Source organism: Agelaius tricolor, unplaced genomic scaffold, assembly GCF_023055355.1.
Source record: "Agelaius tricolor isolate 1412-34295 unplaced genomic scaffold, bAgeTri1.0.p SCAF_2, whole genome shotgun sequence".
Taxonomy (NCBI): domain Eukaryota; kingdom Metazoa; phylum Chordata; class Aves; order Passeriformes; family Icteridae; genus Agelaius; species Agelaius tricolor.
In genome coordinates, this window is record NW_027269262.1 from 62,257,685 (window position 1) to 62,273,939 (window position 16,255).

The window sequence follows — 16,255 nt, forward strand, 5'->3', positions numbered from 1 at the left end:
TGGTGACAGTCCTGATAAAGCACCTGGCCAGAGAGCTCCAGGCTGGATGAGACAATGTACAATACCTCCAACCTGGTACTCTGTAATAATGATAATTTTGTATTTTTTTTGCATAGGATCAAATTGATACATAGCAATGGCAATATAGGGGTGGGAGAGCATTTCTATAATGTCCTCACTTCTGTTTGCTCCAAACAGTTTTCCATATCTATAAAACATCCATTGTCTAAACCTGCAGCAGCCCTTACTGAGCCCCCTCTATTGCAATTGATCACATGTGGGCAGGCTGTTATGAGGGTAGTTCTGCTGAAGCCACGAGGACTCCACACAAGCACAGCAGGCTCTTTAAAGTGAGCTCTGAAACGTGCTCTAATAAACTGCGGTTATAATTAGAGCCCACTGGGGAAACCTGGCAGAGGACAGAATGGTTTTTTCTTTCCTTTTTCTGTTTTATTCTTCTGCTCTTATGTGACCTAAGGGCAACGTTGCATTTCATGGAAATGTCCCTTTTTGAAGATTGTATGTCAGTGCTAAATCATAGGCAGACACTGTGCTGGACACTAGCAAGGCAGGCAGCATTCAGAAAAAATACTGGGTAGTAGCAGGGCAGACAATATTCAGAAATAACACTGCCAAACCAAAACCACTTTTGCTTCTAATTATAATTTTCCAAAACTATTAAGGATGTTTCAATGTTTACAGTTTCCCTTATTCACAAGCTGTATGTTAATGCAGCAATGAACCAACAGCTTGTTGATTGTCCACAAAACTGCTAATATTAAATTTGAATTTGTAGGACATAGCAGGGAAGGCACACAGTAAAGAGGTAGAAAGAGAAAACAAAGCAGCTCTGGAGAGTTTCAGTGATGACATTTGTTTTAATTACATAGGATCCAGGCAGTCACACTAGAGAGGAGAAAGGGTCCCTCACTTTCAAATTTTTTAGAAATTGTGAGAAATGTTTGAGTTTTCTTTCATCTCATTGTTTTTAACATCAGTATGTATTCCTTCAGCTATTTAGATTTAGAAGTTTAATTCATAAATGTATTAACTGCAGGAGTTAGAGATTTTGCTTTGTTTTCCAAAGTATTGGCTTGTCATTTGCTGTTCTTTCAGTCTCATAATTTCTTTAGCTTCTACTGCTCTGTCCCAGTCCTATGGCACGTAATCTTGCCTCTCAGATGTGCCCTTTGCTGTAGCTGGTTCCCTTTGTCATCCACCTACACAAACACAAAGGAAAATCCCAGAAGTGCAACCTTGGCTTCATTAGTAGGAAAGGGGGATTGTGCTACATCTTAATAATTGAGCAGCAGCCAAGCATAATCTTGGTATTTTAGAAGACAAACCATCACATGAGAACAACCAACATTCAGAAGATATAAATAAAATGAAGATTTTCTTTTTAAGTAGTGGGTCATACTTTACATACTGCAGGATTTTACATTTTTACCAGCTGAAGTTTCATCCCTTTGCAAACATGAAAAGAAGTATAAGTTTAAAATTCTTACCCTGTCTTAACACACCTACACACTCTAAACCCTCTCTGCTTAATGTCACTTTGTAGAATTACTACTCTCTAATCCTCTCTCCTCTTAGCCCTTCACAGCCCGTGTAACTGTGCAGGAGGGAGCAGGACTCTGCCTAGGCTCAGCAGCTGCTGACAGTCTCACAGCACCATGCCAAACACAGGACAAGGCTCTCCCTTCATGGAATCCCACCTGAAAGAACAGGGACCACCAAATTAGGCAATTATTTGCTTGCACTTTCTGGAATTGTCTTTGGGAAGATGTATTTCCCAGGATTTTATTTCTTGCTCAGATATATCTACTGGTTAGAATAACATTCAAGATTCGTGCATGGGAGTGCTCTGATGTCATTTGTGGGACAAAATTGGTAACATGCAAAGTTAAGCAGCTCAAATGTTAATTGCTAAACAGCTTCATTTGTAAAACTCCAAACTCAAGAAGTGACACCAAGATGCCCCTGTCTGGCATGTTTTGACATTAGTCACAGACTTCTGTGCAGTGATGAACAGAAATGGTCACTTGGTTGACAACTGGCTAATGTGTTCAACAGCACATGTCAGTGTGCCCATTGACATCTGTCACTTATGGGTACATTTCTTAGTGTAATGAACAAAGAACTAATAAAGCACTGAGATGACAGGAAGCTGAAAGCTAAGGAGCATTTAAACTGTGCACCATTCCCTTCTGACACACAGGGACATGTTAATCTTTCATAAAGAGAGCAAAAAGCTATGCCTCCTGAAGGTGTGGGCAGACAATAAGTTTCCTCTGGAGGCAAAGCCAGTGTGTTTCCTGTTCACAGCCTTGCAGTACAAATCACTGCCAGCACTTGCTATTTTTAATCTGCATCATTTCAGTGACCTAATTTGTATCCTGCCTCATGCACCCTTTCAGAGCAGAGAGGGTGGCACAAAAGGATACAGGGGTGGGAATGAGTGAGCAGAGAATAAGTCTTGGTTTTCAGATTATTTCTAAAATGAAAATAAGGAGAGAGAGAACTCTGAGTTTTCAGGTTCTTTCTTAATTGGTATGAAATATTCTGGGAAACATCAAACATAATTTAATCTGTAAATATTTTAAATAATTAAAAATATGTTGACATTTTCAGAATAACTTGCACTTTCTGTCTATGAAAAAATGTATAAATGAAAGTGAAATATGCTGAATGTATGCAGAAAGTCCACAGAAAGTGAAATGAAGAAGAGGAAAAAGGCCAAAAGAATAATATGCAGGATTTTCTAGTTCTAGGGTATCATGTGAAGTGAAACTTTTTTGGTTTCTGTCCAGGACCTCATCAAAAACCACAGTATATCTGCCTACTTATGCTTAAAGCGGAATTCTGTGCTATTAAATATCATGCAGAAAACCATACACTAAAGGACTTTTAACAAGTTTATGTATTCAAGTGCTTAATTTAGGAAAAGCTGGGTAGAACATTTCTATGCAACCACTTCATCTCTTGTTCACATGGCCAAATTATAGTCCTTGACTACATAACATACCACTTTATGGAGGGTGAAATTTCCTCCATTTGAAAAGATAGACTACTTCTATCAAAGGACACAGTGCTAACATCCACATCAGCGAGGATCAGGGGTTTCATATCCCATCTGCACCCTTCCACTGCTCACTTGTCGAGAAACTAAGCAAAGTGGGATTTTATCACATACATAGGGCTGGGCATCCTCCTGTAGGTTTCCAGATGTCTTATGGAGGGCAGGAACCAGTGAGACTCAGGAGTCCTTTCAGACATTGCTGGGTCCTTTCAGACATTGCACAGAGTGGAGTCTCTGACCAAAAGCTCTTCTGACTCCCTCCATCCTACCCCATTAGGCAGTGCAGTGTCCACTCCTCAGCTTTCTGGCCCTGCAAGTCATCCCCTTGGCCTCTCCTCTGAGCCCTGTCCCCTGTCTGTCCTCAAGTCATTCCCTCCCTCCCTCTCTCCCTCTCTCCCTCCCTCCTCTCTCAGGTCCAGTCAGTTCTTGACAGACATGTCCTGTTCCCACTGCTTACCATTAACGATCTCCTTTTCCAGCCTGATCAGCAAATCTGCTTCTCCCACCCGCCTTGTCAATCAGCTTCTTTCTCCTTTCTGCATTCATTGTCCCATTTCTTGGTTGACATTGCCAGTCCTGGGGCCCCAAGCCCCCACTGCTTCCCCCCCCTCAGCTCCTTTGCTGGATTTCCTGCCGTTCCCCAGACTGCTTGTCCTTATCGGGTCACCTCCTGCCCTCTGCATTTCAATCAACTTTCTCCCTCCTACTGACACCACTCACAGGTGGACAGGGAATAAATATCCTGAGGTGTCCAGATCTCCAGCACATGAAAATTGCAGGGTTTTATTCAAAGCATTCTAATAGATGCCTCCTTGACAGAGAGACCATCATGCCTTTCACAGACCTCCTGCTCTCAGTGCAGAGCATGTAAGTGCTATCAAATGAAATCTCACATAATTTTTTTCAGATGTTAAGCCTAATTCCTTTTCCATTACTGTGGTTCTCAAAGATGGCTACTGTTTGGGCTAAAAACTTTCAAAAAATTCAGCCTGAGGCAGACATCCAGTGTGGAAAATTTAAGTCCAACTATAAGAGAGTTATAAGCAACTGAAAACAGGGTCTTATAATGAGAAGTGTCACACAACATCAATACTGGAAAGTGCTACCAGCTTGGCCCATAATACAGGCTTTGTTAAAGACATCACCCAGGCTAACAATTGCTATATCAAGTTATAGGCTAATGCCTTTTGCAACTGCTGAGTTATAAAATCCTTAATGATCTTTTTGGTTACAATGGTAAACCTGGCAACAACTGGGAAAGACCCACAAAGCTGGACAAAAAGTAGAAAACCTGAGGTTTTCTACTGCGTTTCAGTTACAAGACTGGGAACCGTGAAATCTGAATTATATTCTTGGCAATGCCACAGGCTTCCTGTGTGACTTGGGCCTAGCTGAAGGTTAACCTCTTGGTGCCTCAGTTTCCTCACCACATTTTTGGGACAATGCTTATTTCATTTCCTAGGCAGTGCTGGCATATTAAGCTGGCTCCAGTGACGTGATACACTAATCCTCTGCAATTTTTCAACAGAAGTGAAAAAATAAACTTCTAGGGTTTGAATCTATGGCTTGCATAATGGGAAGACAGCAAGAAGGAATTTACTGCAATGATTCCAAAGCTGAAGTTATGTTGGGTTCTGTCCACAGAACCATAGGATCACTGTTTGAGTCCTGAAATGTCATATAAACAGTGCCCTGCCACTCCTGTGAATGGTTTCCTGACTTTGTTAAAGGAAGTGGGCTGTCTACTTAAAGCTCTTGTCTGGGTCACAGTGACTAAACCTTTCTGCAGTGTGGCTTTTTAAAGATTTGCATTTGTTTTAACTCGGAAACGTTCCCATAAGCCTCAACAAATAACAAGAGTGTAGAACATAATATATGTCCTTTGATCCATGGAAGTGCAGGGATGTCTCACTAGTAGGTGTAGCCCAGTTCACCTGTGCACTAATCTACTAATGCTGACAGGAGTTAGAGGACTAACTCTATTGTGTAACACTGTAAACATTAGTCATAATTGCTTGTAAAAAGTGCTGGGAAAAGAAGTCCTGGGAATTATGAGAATTTGAATCACACTCAGCTGTAAGCATTAGAGATCCCCTGGATCAAATTATATTTGTCTTGCACCCTTTGCAACCCTCTGGATCTCTCAGTCCAGTACAGAAATCATTAGCTAATTGTAAAAGGGAAAACAAAACTTTGTCTTAAGGCATCTGTTCATGTCAGGTACCAGACATGTGTATTCTGCAGCCCCTCCAGGGACACAGAGATGTCTGTAAAACTGTTCACTGTGCCATGTGTTGTTGTTTGCATAAACATAATTGAACATACTAATACAGAATACAATTATTCTGATATACAAAGCTACACTACACGTGATTAGAAAATAACAATGTGCCCTGGGAACAGTTAGCAAAACTGCCAGAATGCTGATAAAAATTGTCTTATTAAAATGCAAAAGTAAGCATTTATCTTTGCTGCTATCCCTATGGGGGCTGTTACACATAATAATGAAAAGATGTCCCTTGAAATGGCATTACTTTTTAATGAGGCTTTTACCCACTGCGTCATAATCTCCATTTTACTAATTACAAGCAGAAATGGCTTCCTAAACCCTTCCTAAACCCAAACTGCTGAGTCCAAACAGCTTCTGAAGCTGAGGCTTCCCAGTCAGTTCTCAGACTTGGGCAATTCAGCAAGTATTGGGCTACAGCTAAGTTAAAGATGGGGGGTGACTCTACAAGCCAAGCATGTGAAGACCCAGCAAAGACATCTGCACATCACAGTGTCAGTTCCTGGGCAGTTCTTTGACATATTCCATAGTGCTTTACTCTTTAACAATCCTCTGGTTAAACAAAAAACAACCGGGACACCCATAGTGATTACTTGCTGATGGCTATTTGGTCCCATGGACACTGCGCTTTCCTTTTACTCTGGCACTTGTCTTCATTCAGAGCCTGAAGGGCCAGACACTTCTTCATTCAAGAAGGGCCAGACACTAACTGATGGTGCTGGACCCCAGTTCTGACTCACTTGCCCTGTCCTATTCTCAGTAGTACTCAAAAGACCACACGGTGCAAGGACTGAATGCTTGTATTTCAGTAAAAGCCTGGCTTTTCCCTTCATCTGTCTAATTACTCATATCCTCTTGAGTTTATGACCAATAAACCATTTTTGGTTAAAGCATTTTGGCAAATATGATCCATGGTCACAGCCACTGTTTCTTCTAGTATTCAGGTCTTTGCTACACATTTGACATGGGAATTGATTTACACAGCAACAGGGGAAACATCTATTTCTGCAAACTGTCACTCATGGAGCTGCTTAAAATTTGACAGTGCTGAGATTATTTTTATGATAAAATACTAAATCATTGCCAACACAAAGGTGAATGGTTCAGGCTGTCAATCTGAGGTCTCATAACATGAACTGAAATATGGGGTTCAGTGGGCCAAAAGGTTTCTAACAAAACATTATTAAAGTTAGAAAATTAAGTAATCTAAAGCAAGGAAACTCCAAGATGAATTGGCCCTCCCCAGCTCCAAGCCATCCTTTCTTTTCCAAATTCAGTTTATCTATTCTTGTCCTTATGCCCCAGGTCATTTCATCTCTTCATTTTATGCTGGTGGCTTTCTCTCAGGTAATGAATACCAAAAGAGAGAGTCAGGAGTGAGGGAAGCTGGTGGCTTTTTTTTATGCCACAAATTAAATTCTGGGAACATTCTCAAATCCATAAAGGAACACTCCATTGTGATGCTAAATTGAGAAGGTGGAGTAATCATCTGTGTGCTACAGTTTTTCTGAGCTTGGTCATTTTGAGAAAGATTTTCATAGCCACCTCTGTTATTTATAAAGGCCCTACATCAAAACCTCCAGACACTAAAACTTCATATACTAAAGTTTGACAATTATTTTTAAATGGGTGAACCCATTTCTTTTTCCCCAGTCTTTTTCTTGGAAATTACTGAACTGTTTGGCTAAAAGGTTCCATAGAGCAAAATACAGCCTGAGTCAGCATGGAAACTATCACTTAAATCACTAATGATTTAAGTTTGGCAGGACTGTAAATAGCAGAGTCCAGGTCTCCAAGTGAGTCAATCTCATAATACATGGGGCAGTCCAACCATCCTATATGATAAATTGTCATAGCTTCCATTGCACAGTTTGAAAGCCTCTGATATTTGTGAGAGACAGGTTGACAGTAGAGCCCTTTACTGGTGAGCACAGCACATAGAGGTTCCCCAAAATTGTACAGAAGCTGCTGGTAGGCCTGGGATGGCACTAAGAAGGACTGACCTCAGATTTCCCCTGTAACCACGACTGCCTTTGGTTTTACTCAGCTCAACGATGCTTCCTCTCCCTCAGTTACATCAGTCTCCTGTATTTTCTTCACTGTCGTCTCTCTCTGACTTCTCTTACCCTTCTCCTTTTTCCTTGGTTTCCCTTCTCACAGAATTTCAGCCTTTACCCATATAAAGACTTTCCCATGATATCTGACTGAGAGTTTAAACCAGTTTGGCTGCCTTAAATGAGAGGTATGGTTTCCATTCCAGGAGACAACTGTGCTAGGCACGTATTCCCTGCCCACTGTCACCCTCTTCACCTCACAGTTCTTGATTTCTGGTAGGCCTCAGGATAAAAAAGGAGACAGGTTGGATTGCTTTCTTGGTGGCTGGGGGAAGAAGAGCTGGAAGCCTGGTCTAGTGTCTGCAGGACTTGTTTATATGTCACATTCCATGTGGTACAGAAAGTAACATTATATATGACTGTAATCTCTGGTTACATTTGGCATTTGGCAGCTCCCTGACTGAATTGCATCATATTTATTTTGCCTCAGACAAGTCCTAATTATGAACATTTTGATTTTTCCACCAGTTTTCCCAAGAAGTTCATCATGCCCACATCAATCAGATCTGAGTTATTTTAGCCCTTCCACAAATGTGCTTTTTTTGGTTAGATTGAATGTGTCTAGGTTGGATGTGAGGCTTTCCAATGTGACTTCATTTCCTAGTAGGAAACAAGCACAGGGATTCAAGGTATGTCCCACTGCCCAGCTGAGGGACAGCATCTCTGGGCAGCAGCTCTCTGCAGACAGGCCTGACTGATGAGTCAGGGCTGGCACCAAGGACAGGGGCTGGGCACTGTGAGGGATGCAGGGACAGCTGTGAAGAGCTCTGTCCCTGAAAAGGGAGAGGTCTCTGTCATTCCCTCCTCCTCAGTGGTGTCTGATTTTGTGAGCACCAGAAGTGTGGAGACTGCTGGAGACACAGGCAGCAGAACTGCTGGCACAGGTGACCCTCCAGGGGCTTGTAAACCTCAAGACAATTAAAAAGGGGAACAGTGAAGATACTGAGGCACCCCAGTAGGTCACTGGGATTGAACTGGAGATAGTAAATCCCAAAAAACCTGCAGACCTGATCAGGTGTTTTGTCACTGCAGTCCCCAGGCAGTGGAAAAGCAGAATGGACCCATCCAAACTGACTACTCTGTCCAGGTCACAGACCATACACAAGCAGCTAAAGACGTCCCATGCCCTTCTTTCCCTAGAAGCCAAGTAGCTGCATTTGCCAGGGTCCCAAGCCAGCATTAATGTTCCCTTCCAAGGGCAGCTGGCTGGCTTTTGGTGTCTGTGTATCTTTGCCACAGGCAATCCACAACTCCCAGATAGCTGGGAGCCCGCTGCATTGTGAGACTGCATTGCTTCCCACTTCCTTGCAGAGGAATTGGCAGGAGCACCTAAAAACCTACGGCAGAGGCTGAAATTTTCAGTCTGAGTGGGTTCTGACTTGTAAACTTGAGCTAAGGGGAAAACATACGTGGAATTTGGCAGGCCAGGTAGAGGATTTTGACCTCGAAGACTTTGCCTCTTTGTAAGTTTTGCCTTAGAGATGATGTGGCAGCAAAGCAGGGTGGGGATCCCTTCCTGATCTACCCGAACATGTCCTAATGGGGTAGAGATCTGTACTTCCCAGACCTTTTATCAAACCAGCAAATGCAGCCAGGATAGCAAGCCTGAACTTTCAAAAAGTCAGAAGCCAAGCTCTGAAACATCACAGGACTTGCTTAAAACCACAAGGTGTTTCTCAGATGTTTCCTCTGGGCACTGAGCTTTTATTTCATATTCAAGTGGAAACCAAGAGGAACATATTCTTTCTAAAAGAAACCCTGAAAATATTTCACATGATCACTAGATTCCAAAAGATTAAGAATAAAACATAGAGTCATGAAGGCTTTCAACTCTCATAAAAGTCTGGAAACAACTTACTTTAATTTCAAAACCCTCTAAGCTATAAAAGGAAGATTTTTGGTAAAGCAACTCTGACTCATTCTAACACATTTTCTCTTCATTCATATGTTCTTTTGACTCAGACTAAAAGACTTCGATTGCAAAGCCTCATGCGTGTGTGTGTGTGTTCTTTTTTTTTTACTTCACAGCTTTTTTTGGGAAATACCTCAATGAATACAATGGCAGCTACATCCCTCCTGGGTGGAGAGAGTGGGTTGGATTAGTGAAGAACTCTCGCTTCTATAATTACACCATTTCTCGCAATGGTAACAAAGAGAAGCACGGATTTGATTATGCAAAGGTATTTTCCAGACACATAAATGCCACATGATTAATCCATATAAAAATAACTTTCAGATAATTAATTAACCAGATAATTAATTGATTAAACAACTACAACCATGAAATTGAGATGTCATTTTATCTCCAGGGCATTTCAGATCAATTTCCACCTGAGAATATTAATCACTCAACAGAACAATGCTCCCAAACCTCTTCAGCGGAGCCTGGTGATGCCTCCCTCCTTCCTCCCCTCCCTCCCTCTCTCTCCCTGACAGAATGTGATGTTTTGGTGGCAGAAGCAAACAGTAAATAAAAGCCTTTCCCAAAAAGAATTGTGTCCCTTGCGCTACTGAACTTTAAAGTTTGCTGAGGGTTGTCATTGTTACCCACAGAAGAGCCTTGGTTAATGTTGTTTTCCATTATAGAGTGCACACCAAAGAAAGGCTGTATGCCTGTGGTGTCAGACTCCGGATATGAGTATGAGAGTAGATAAGGGCAAGAACACGGCCGTTGGAAAAGTTCAGAGCTTGTTTGTGCTCTTGACAAAGTGTGGAAAGTATGCCAAAGGGACCTGCCCACTGCCATGAAGTTTCTTGGAAAGGCTTAGGAGGGCAGATCTCAGACAGACCAGCCTGCAGAAAGCAATCTGGAATTTCCTCAAATTGCAGCTCAAGGAAGATGATACAGATGTTGCAGCTGTGGTTTCTGACCCATGTAATGAGTTTTTATTGGAAACTAGCGATGCCTGTTTCTGATTTTCCCATCCATAGAAATTACATTATACTGATTATATATTTATGCAGAGTAAAAAAAAAAAAGGAAATATAGAATACTGGTTAGTTATACATTCCTTACACTCCCTGTGTATGTAGCTAGAATAAACAGAGAAACAGGGGGGAGTAGATGCTTTGGGAGAGCAGTCATACAGGCATTTCACGCAGGACACAAACCCAGAAATTATCACAGCCCTGGTACCTCACACTCATTATCCATTTTGGAAACTGAAGGATCACTCACTGTCTCATCCATATGCTTGCAGGTTTTGTAGCAGCCAGGGCTACTGTGCATGTTCCAAGCGTGCTGCAGGAGAGGGGCAGGGGCAGGGAACAGGGAGCGGGTGAGCGAGGAGGTCACAGCTGGTTGCCTTGTCCTAGCACTGACATGGACACAGACCTTGTCCCTCAGGCTCTGCTTTTGCAGCTGTTCAGGGCCTCGAATCCACAACATAAGATTAGTCATGCCTGGAAGTGCTTGAAATTACAAACATTGTCTCAGCACTTTCTCAATGAAGCACGAGCTAGACCTCCAGGCCAACAGTGAATACTCCAAGGTGGCAGGTGGTTTAATTTAAGTTTTCATCTTTTTTTCTTAGTTCCATTTCCTCCCTTTTCCTTGTAGGCTTCCATTTGCCACCTTAGCTGTGGGTTAAGCCAGTTTATTAGCAAGTCACAACCTTAATCTCAGCAGCTGCACTGCTTAAAGTTGCACAATTAAATGAACAGAGCCCACAGGAATTCAACTGCTCCCTGCATTCTCATTTGCAATGTCTTTGATTAAGATTTTTTGCAATCTGTTGCCTGTTGTAGCTGTCTTCCACTTTGTACATATGCAAAAGTATAATCTGAACACAGAATGTGCAATAAAGGTTTATGTAAACATAAAACCAGATTAAGATTCAATGTTATTTGGGAGCCATTACCTTGTAAGGTGTTTTATCAATGAAATTTTAGAAACATATCTTTGTCAGTACAGTCTGTGATTTTAAATGTTACTTAGTATTATATTACCAAATCTGGTAATCAAATTTACTTTATACTTTCTGTTGTATCTGATTTGCAAAATACTGTCTCATTTTATGTGGCATTGCCTGCTTAAGAAAGTAATTACTGCTCAGTCTCCCCTATGCTCCCTCAAATCATACATCTCTTTGATGGTATGCTTTTACTTCCTGATCTGAGCTTTAATGAGGACTTGAAAAATAACATAATAACATGATAGTATGTGATCTAATTAATCATGCACTTTGTAACTTTTGCTTTGTGTTAATCGTATGTTCCAGGACTACTTCACAGACCTAATCACTAATGAGAGCATTAATTACTTCAGAATGTCTAAGAGGATATATCCCCATAGGCCCATAATGATGGTCATCAGCCACGCTGCACCCCATGGCCCCGAGGATTCTGCACCGCAGTTCTCAGAGCTCTACCCCAACGCTTCACAGCACATGTAAGTGAAACTCACACGCTGCCAGACCCACTCCTTGTGTCTGCTTCTGCAAGGAATTTGTTTATGGAGACAGCTCAGGAGCAGGAAATTCAAATACAAGACACTCATGTAAGCAGAGAATGTTTGCTTGTTTCTTTTGCTGTGCTTGTTCCTTTTGCGGGGGAGAATGACAGCTCTGACCATTATTAAAGCAGAGAGAAGCTCTTTTCCTCCTGGGAAGTTGTGGGAGATTAAAAGGTCAGTATTTGGCTTTGTAAGGGCAGCTTCTTACAATACCCTGAAAATATGTAGACACAGGTCAGGATCTGTTGGAAAGATATTACTTCCTTCGTTTCCCTCTAAGATATGTGCTTCCTGGGCTCTAACTAACTGAATGCATTGAGAGTAAAAACAGTAAAAACACCCTTTTGAAGATTTTGAGTGCACCAGATTTGTTTATACACTAGATACTGGCAGATTCCCAAAATAGCCTATCAGACTACACTTTTAAATAACACGCTTAATCTTTTCTGGTGATTAAACTATAACAAAACCCCCCAACTCTTCATTTTGTTTCTAGAAGAAAAAGCAACTTCAGGTAAAAATCTGTGGAGAGTCCACATCTGCGGATTCCTCATCTTGCTTCCTACCTTGAAAATTCTGTGTCCTTTTCATTATAGTGAAAGGCAATGGAAGATTTCCATTGCACTTTTGACTCCCATGGGTTTGTAGACCAGTCTTTCCTTTTGTTCTGAAACAATGTATTTGCACATCTTTAAAAAGCAACACAACAACAACAACAAAATCACAAAAAACATCTTTATAAAATACTTCTGCTGGATTGTACATTTATCTGTCCTCTCAAAATGAGGATAAATTTGACAATGGCTCCTTTGTCTAAAAATGGTATTTTGGACACTCTGCAGTAGTTCACATACCAGGATGGTTTTGCATCAAATACTTTAAAATTTCTAGGAGTAGTAGCTACTGCATAAACTGCACGGATAAAGTGATCACTGGTTGGGGCCAGAAAGAGATTTGCTGTTCATGGCACATGGTTACATTTTTGTTGTTTTGCATCTTTTATCCTCTTACTGACTGCCACTTTCTAGATATGCCAGTTTCCCTGACCTTATAATCTTATATTTTCCATGATCCCACATTCCTGAGACCAGACTTTTCAAGTAATGCAAACCAGTCAGCAATATTTGTAGTTACTTAGATATTCAGAGTAGTTTCTACCCATATAGTGAGCTAATGAAGTTGAGATTTTAGTTGATAAATAAGGTAGACACGAATACATGAAACCTTTTATATTGGTTTGTATGGAAGAACATTCTCAGTCCTGAATTATGTGCTCCAGCAGAAAGTAGCAGGGAACAATGGTGGAGCAAAGGGGAAAGTAAAACCACAAATTTTTTCTGCTGTTTTTCTAGCTTCTGAAAATCATGAGTTTAGGTGAAGCATCCAGGTCAGTGTGCCCCATTCTCTTTGCATTGGTTTAATCTCTTTTTAAACTCTGGTGGCAGCCCCACCGTCCTGTGGCAACAAGTTCCACAGTGTCACTTTGTGCACTCGGGACAAAGGGCCACTTTTTGTTTCCTTCTAAAACCTGGAGCTTCATTATGCCACCTGTGTCCCTTACTTCCCATTCTGTGAAGAGTAATGAATAGTCACTATATCAAATTGAAAGGATTTCTCCCATGTCTCCTTTCAATTGCCGCTTTTCACTGCAAGAGAGTTATATCTATTTGTTCTCACTCCATTCAACAGATTGTCTCCCATTTAGTGGCACAGACTGCCTGGCCTCAGGCAAGCCATCCTGCCTGCTGGGGGACTATCCATTATACAGGAGGGCAGGATCCAAACTGCTTCCGCTTAGCCGTGGGGACGGTGTCTGGAAGAAAAGCACTGAATCATTGTATCTCTCCCTACCTCTCCCCAGGCCAAAGCAACTCATTTTAGGCTCCTTGCTCCCTTCTGACAAGTGCTTGTAGGAACTTGCTTTGGTTTATCATGCTTTTGACACTTTCTGCTGCTTGGTGTTTTCAGCCTGCTTGTTTTCTAGCTAGTGCTGGTAGAACAAAAGGCTCTAGTTAGTCTCCAAATTTTTAACTGCCTCTCCCCCTTATATCCAGGTTACATGTCACCTGCAAAGATTAAGCAAAATTCTAGCTAAAATTAATTTTTATTTTTGTGGACTCTTGGAGTCTAAATACCTTGCTCTGCTAGGCTACTTGTGAGAGCACTCAGCTGTGCTTCTTCTTTTCTTCTGGTGTTGTTGATTTCTTGGCAAGCTTCTCGCAAAGAATTTTTTCTCCAATGACCTCAAGAGATCCTTGCTGGCTTGTTTTGTGTTTCTTATTGCACTGACTGACTGCATGTGTTAAAGTTCAGTCTGCAGACTGAGAAATGAGACAAATTGAAGATAAACTGCTAATTTGGGTTTGGGTGGCTGAAGATTCCAACTGATTTCTCTATCAAAAATACGAGCAACGTGCTCTGAAAGATATGAGAAGTTCAGTTCTCACAGAAATACTGTGTTCCCTATGAAAACAGAACAAGAACAATAAAATCCCTCCTGCCAAGGTTTGTGTAATTTGAACATTTAACCCTTAGGTTTTCTTCCTTGGTGGTCAAGGGCCATTTGAATCTCTTTCCTTCTGACCTTGGGTGACAGCCATCTGACCTTGGATTTTGTTTTTAAAAATGTAGTTGCTGTATCATGTTACTGTAACACCTACCTCCAACAAAGAAGGGAAACCAGGTCAAAAGCTGCTTGCTGGCTTAACAAACTGAGATGCAAGGTTATACCTACAAACCAAGGATTAAGATAGCCTGTCAACCACATGTAAGAAGTTTTGCTTAAGAGAACAGTAGCTGAAGTTGACTCTTAAACTACATGATGTCTCTTTGCTGGTAAATTGCCTGCTAAAGATTGAAATGTTGCCTCCATAAATTAAAACAAAACAAAACAAAATCAACATCAAAAAAACAGCCCAAAAGTTTGTTTAGAAGTTTTCCACTGGCACATATAAAGAAGGGAGTGGCCACAGCAGGAAATACTCCAGTTCAGGGAGAGCTCTGCCCTCAAGTGTGGGCGTCTGTTGGTCTCATTTCCTCGCTTATCAACATGGGAAGAATTAAATCAAATGAATGCAGCAGCAAAGTCCTTAAGATTTATGAAAAACACATCAAAGACAAAAAGAAAATTAAGAATTACATGCCATCATTATGTTACAGTCCTGTCCTCCTCAGCACAAACAGGCTCTAGAGTGGCATGGAAAGTCTTACAAAGACAAGAACAGTAATAATGTGTACACTGTTTGCTTATTAAGTGATTTCTGTTAATTCTTATGAACTCCAGTTTAAAATCAAACATAAATTATATCATATGGGAGGCAGCAGACTCTTCATTGTTTTTAAGCATCCATTTTCCCCTCCCACTCTCACACTTCTCTCCATAATGTATGTCCTATTTCTGACATCTAAAAATATTTCTGAAGGTTTATCCTGGCTGCTATCACCATAATAAGTGAAATATTTTCTGAAATTAAATCAAACTAATGCATGTACTCTAACTATCCCCACACATTATTTCTGTGAAAGAAAATGGGACTAGAGAAGATGTACTAGATGAAAGCAATACATAGATTTTTGCTGTGGTAATGAACATCATCTGTTAGGGAGCAGGGTTGTTAGACCTCTGGAAACATTGTTGTTGAATATGAAGTTATGTTACAGGACAATCTTGTTTCATCAGACAGCTGAGCTGGAAAGCTTTGACTCAAAGGATGCTCTGATGAAAGCCTGAATTATCTGTTATGCTCAGGGCCTCTGGCACTTTAACTTCCCTTTACCTTCCAGTGTGAACCAGTCTTAGGGGAACTGTGAATCAGACCTAGGCTGTTTATAAGCTGTGAAGTAAACAAACATTAGAAGCAAAAATCCACAGGAGGCAGGTTTACTGAAGAATGTAAAAAATGGAAATCTGAACCACTGCTGGCTGTGCTGAGTTGAAATACTTGGGCTGGCAGGAGGACTCACAGCTAGATTTTATGACTACCTGGAAGCAATCCTATTGCCAAGCTAGAAACATTAGGAGGAGCAGATAGAAATGGAATCTGATCTATCTTGGACTACATGAGAAAACTTCACAAGCTAAGAAAAGGTAGGTGATATGAAAGGCAGAAGTTTATATTTCCATTTAAAGATCATATGAAGGGTGCCGATATACCAGGTGTGTAGGTCTGCAGTAGTGAAGCATCAAAAGAAAGGTTGCAGCTCTGGATCCCCAGAGCAGTCTTGAATGTGAGTTTGGGGTGTGAGGTGGCTGCATCTGGAACCGCTGAGGCCAAGCCTCAAACATCTGTCAGTAACGATGGCACTTGTAATGTGGACAT

General features: G+C 41.2%; 1 protein-coding gene across 11 annotated transcripts in view; it reads left to right on the forward strand.

Annotated features, from left to right (window-relative positions):
• The window catches only part of SULF1 (sulfatase 1), a 148,771-nt gene that overhangs the window by 93,765 nt on the left and 38,751 nt on the right, over positions 1-16,255 (forward strand). For all 11 annotated transcript variants that reach the window (XM_071420776.1, XM_071420783.1, XM_071420766.1 and 8 more), the window contains 2 exons: positions 9,512-9,663; positions 11,704-11,873. In XM_071420776.1, coding sequence (XP_071276877.1) covers positions 9,512-9,663; positions 11,704-11,873 — 322 coding nt within the window. The remainder of the gene's footprint in view (positions 1-9,511; positions 9,664-11,703; positions 11,874-16,255) is intronic.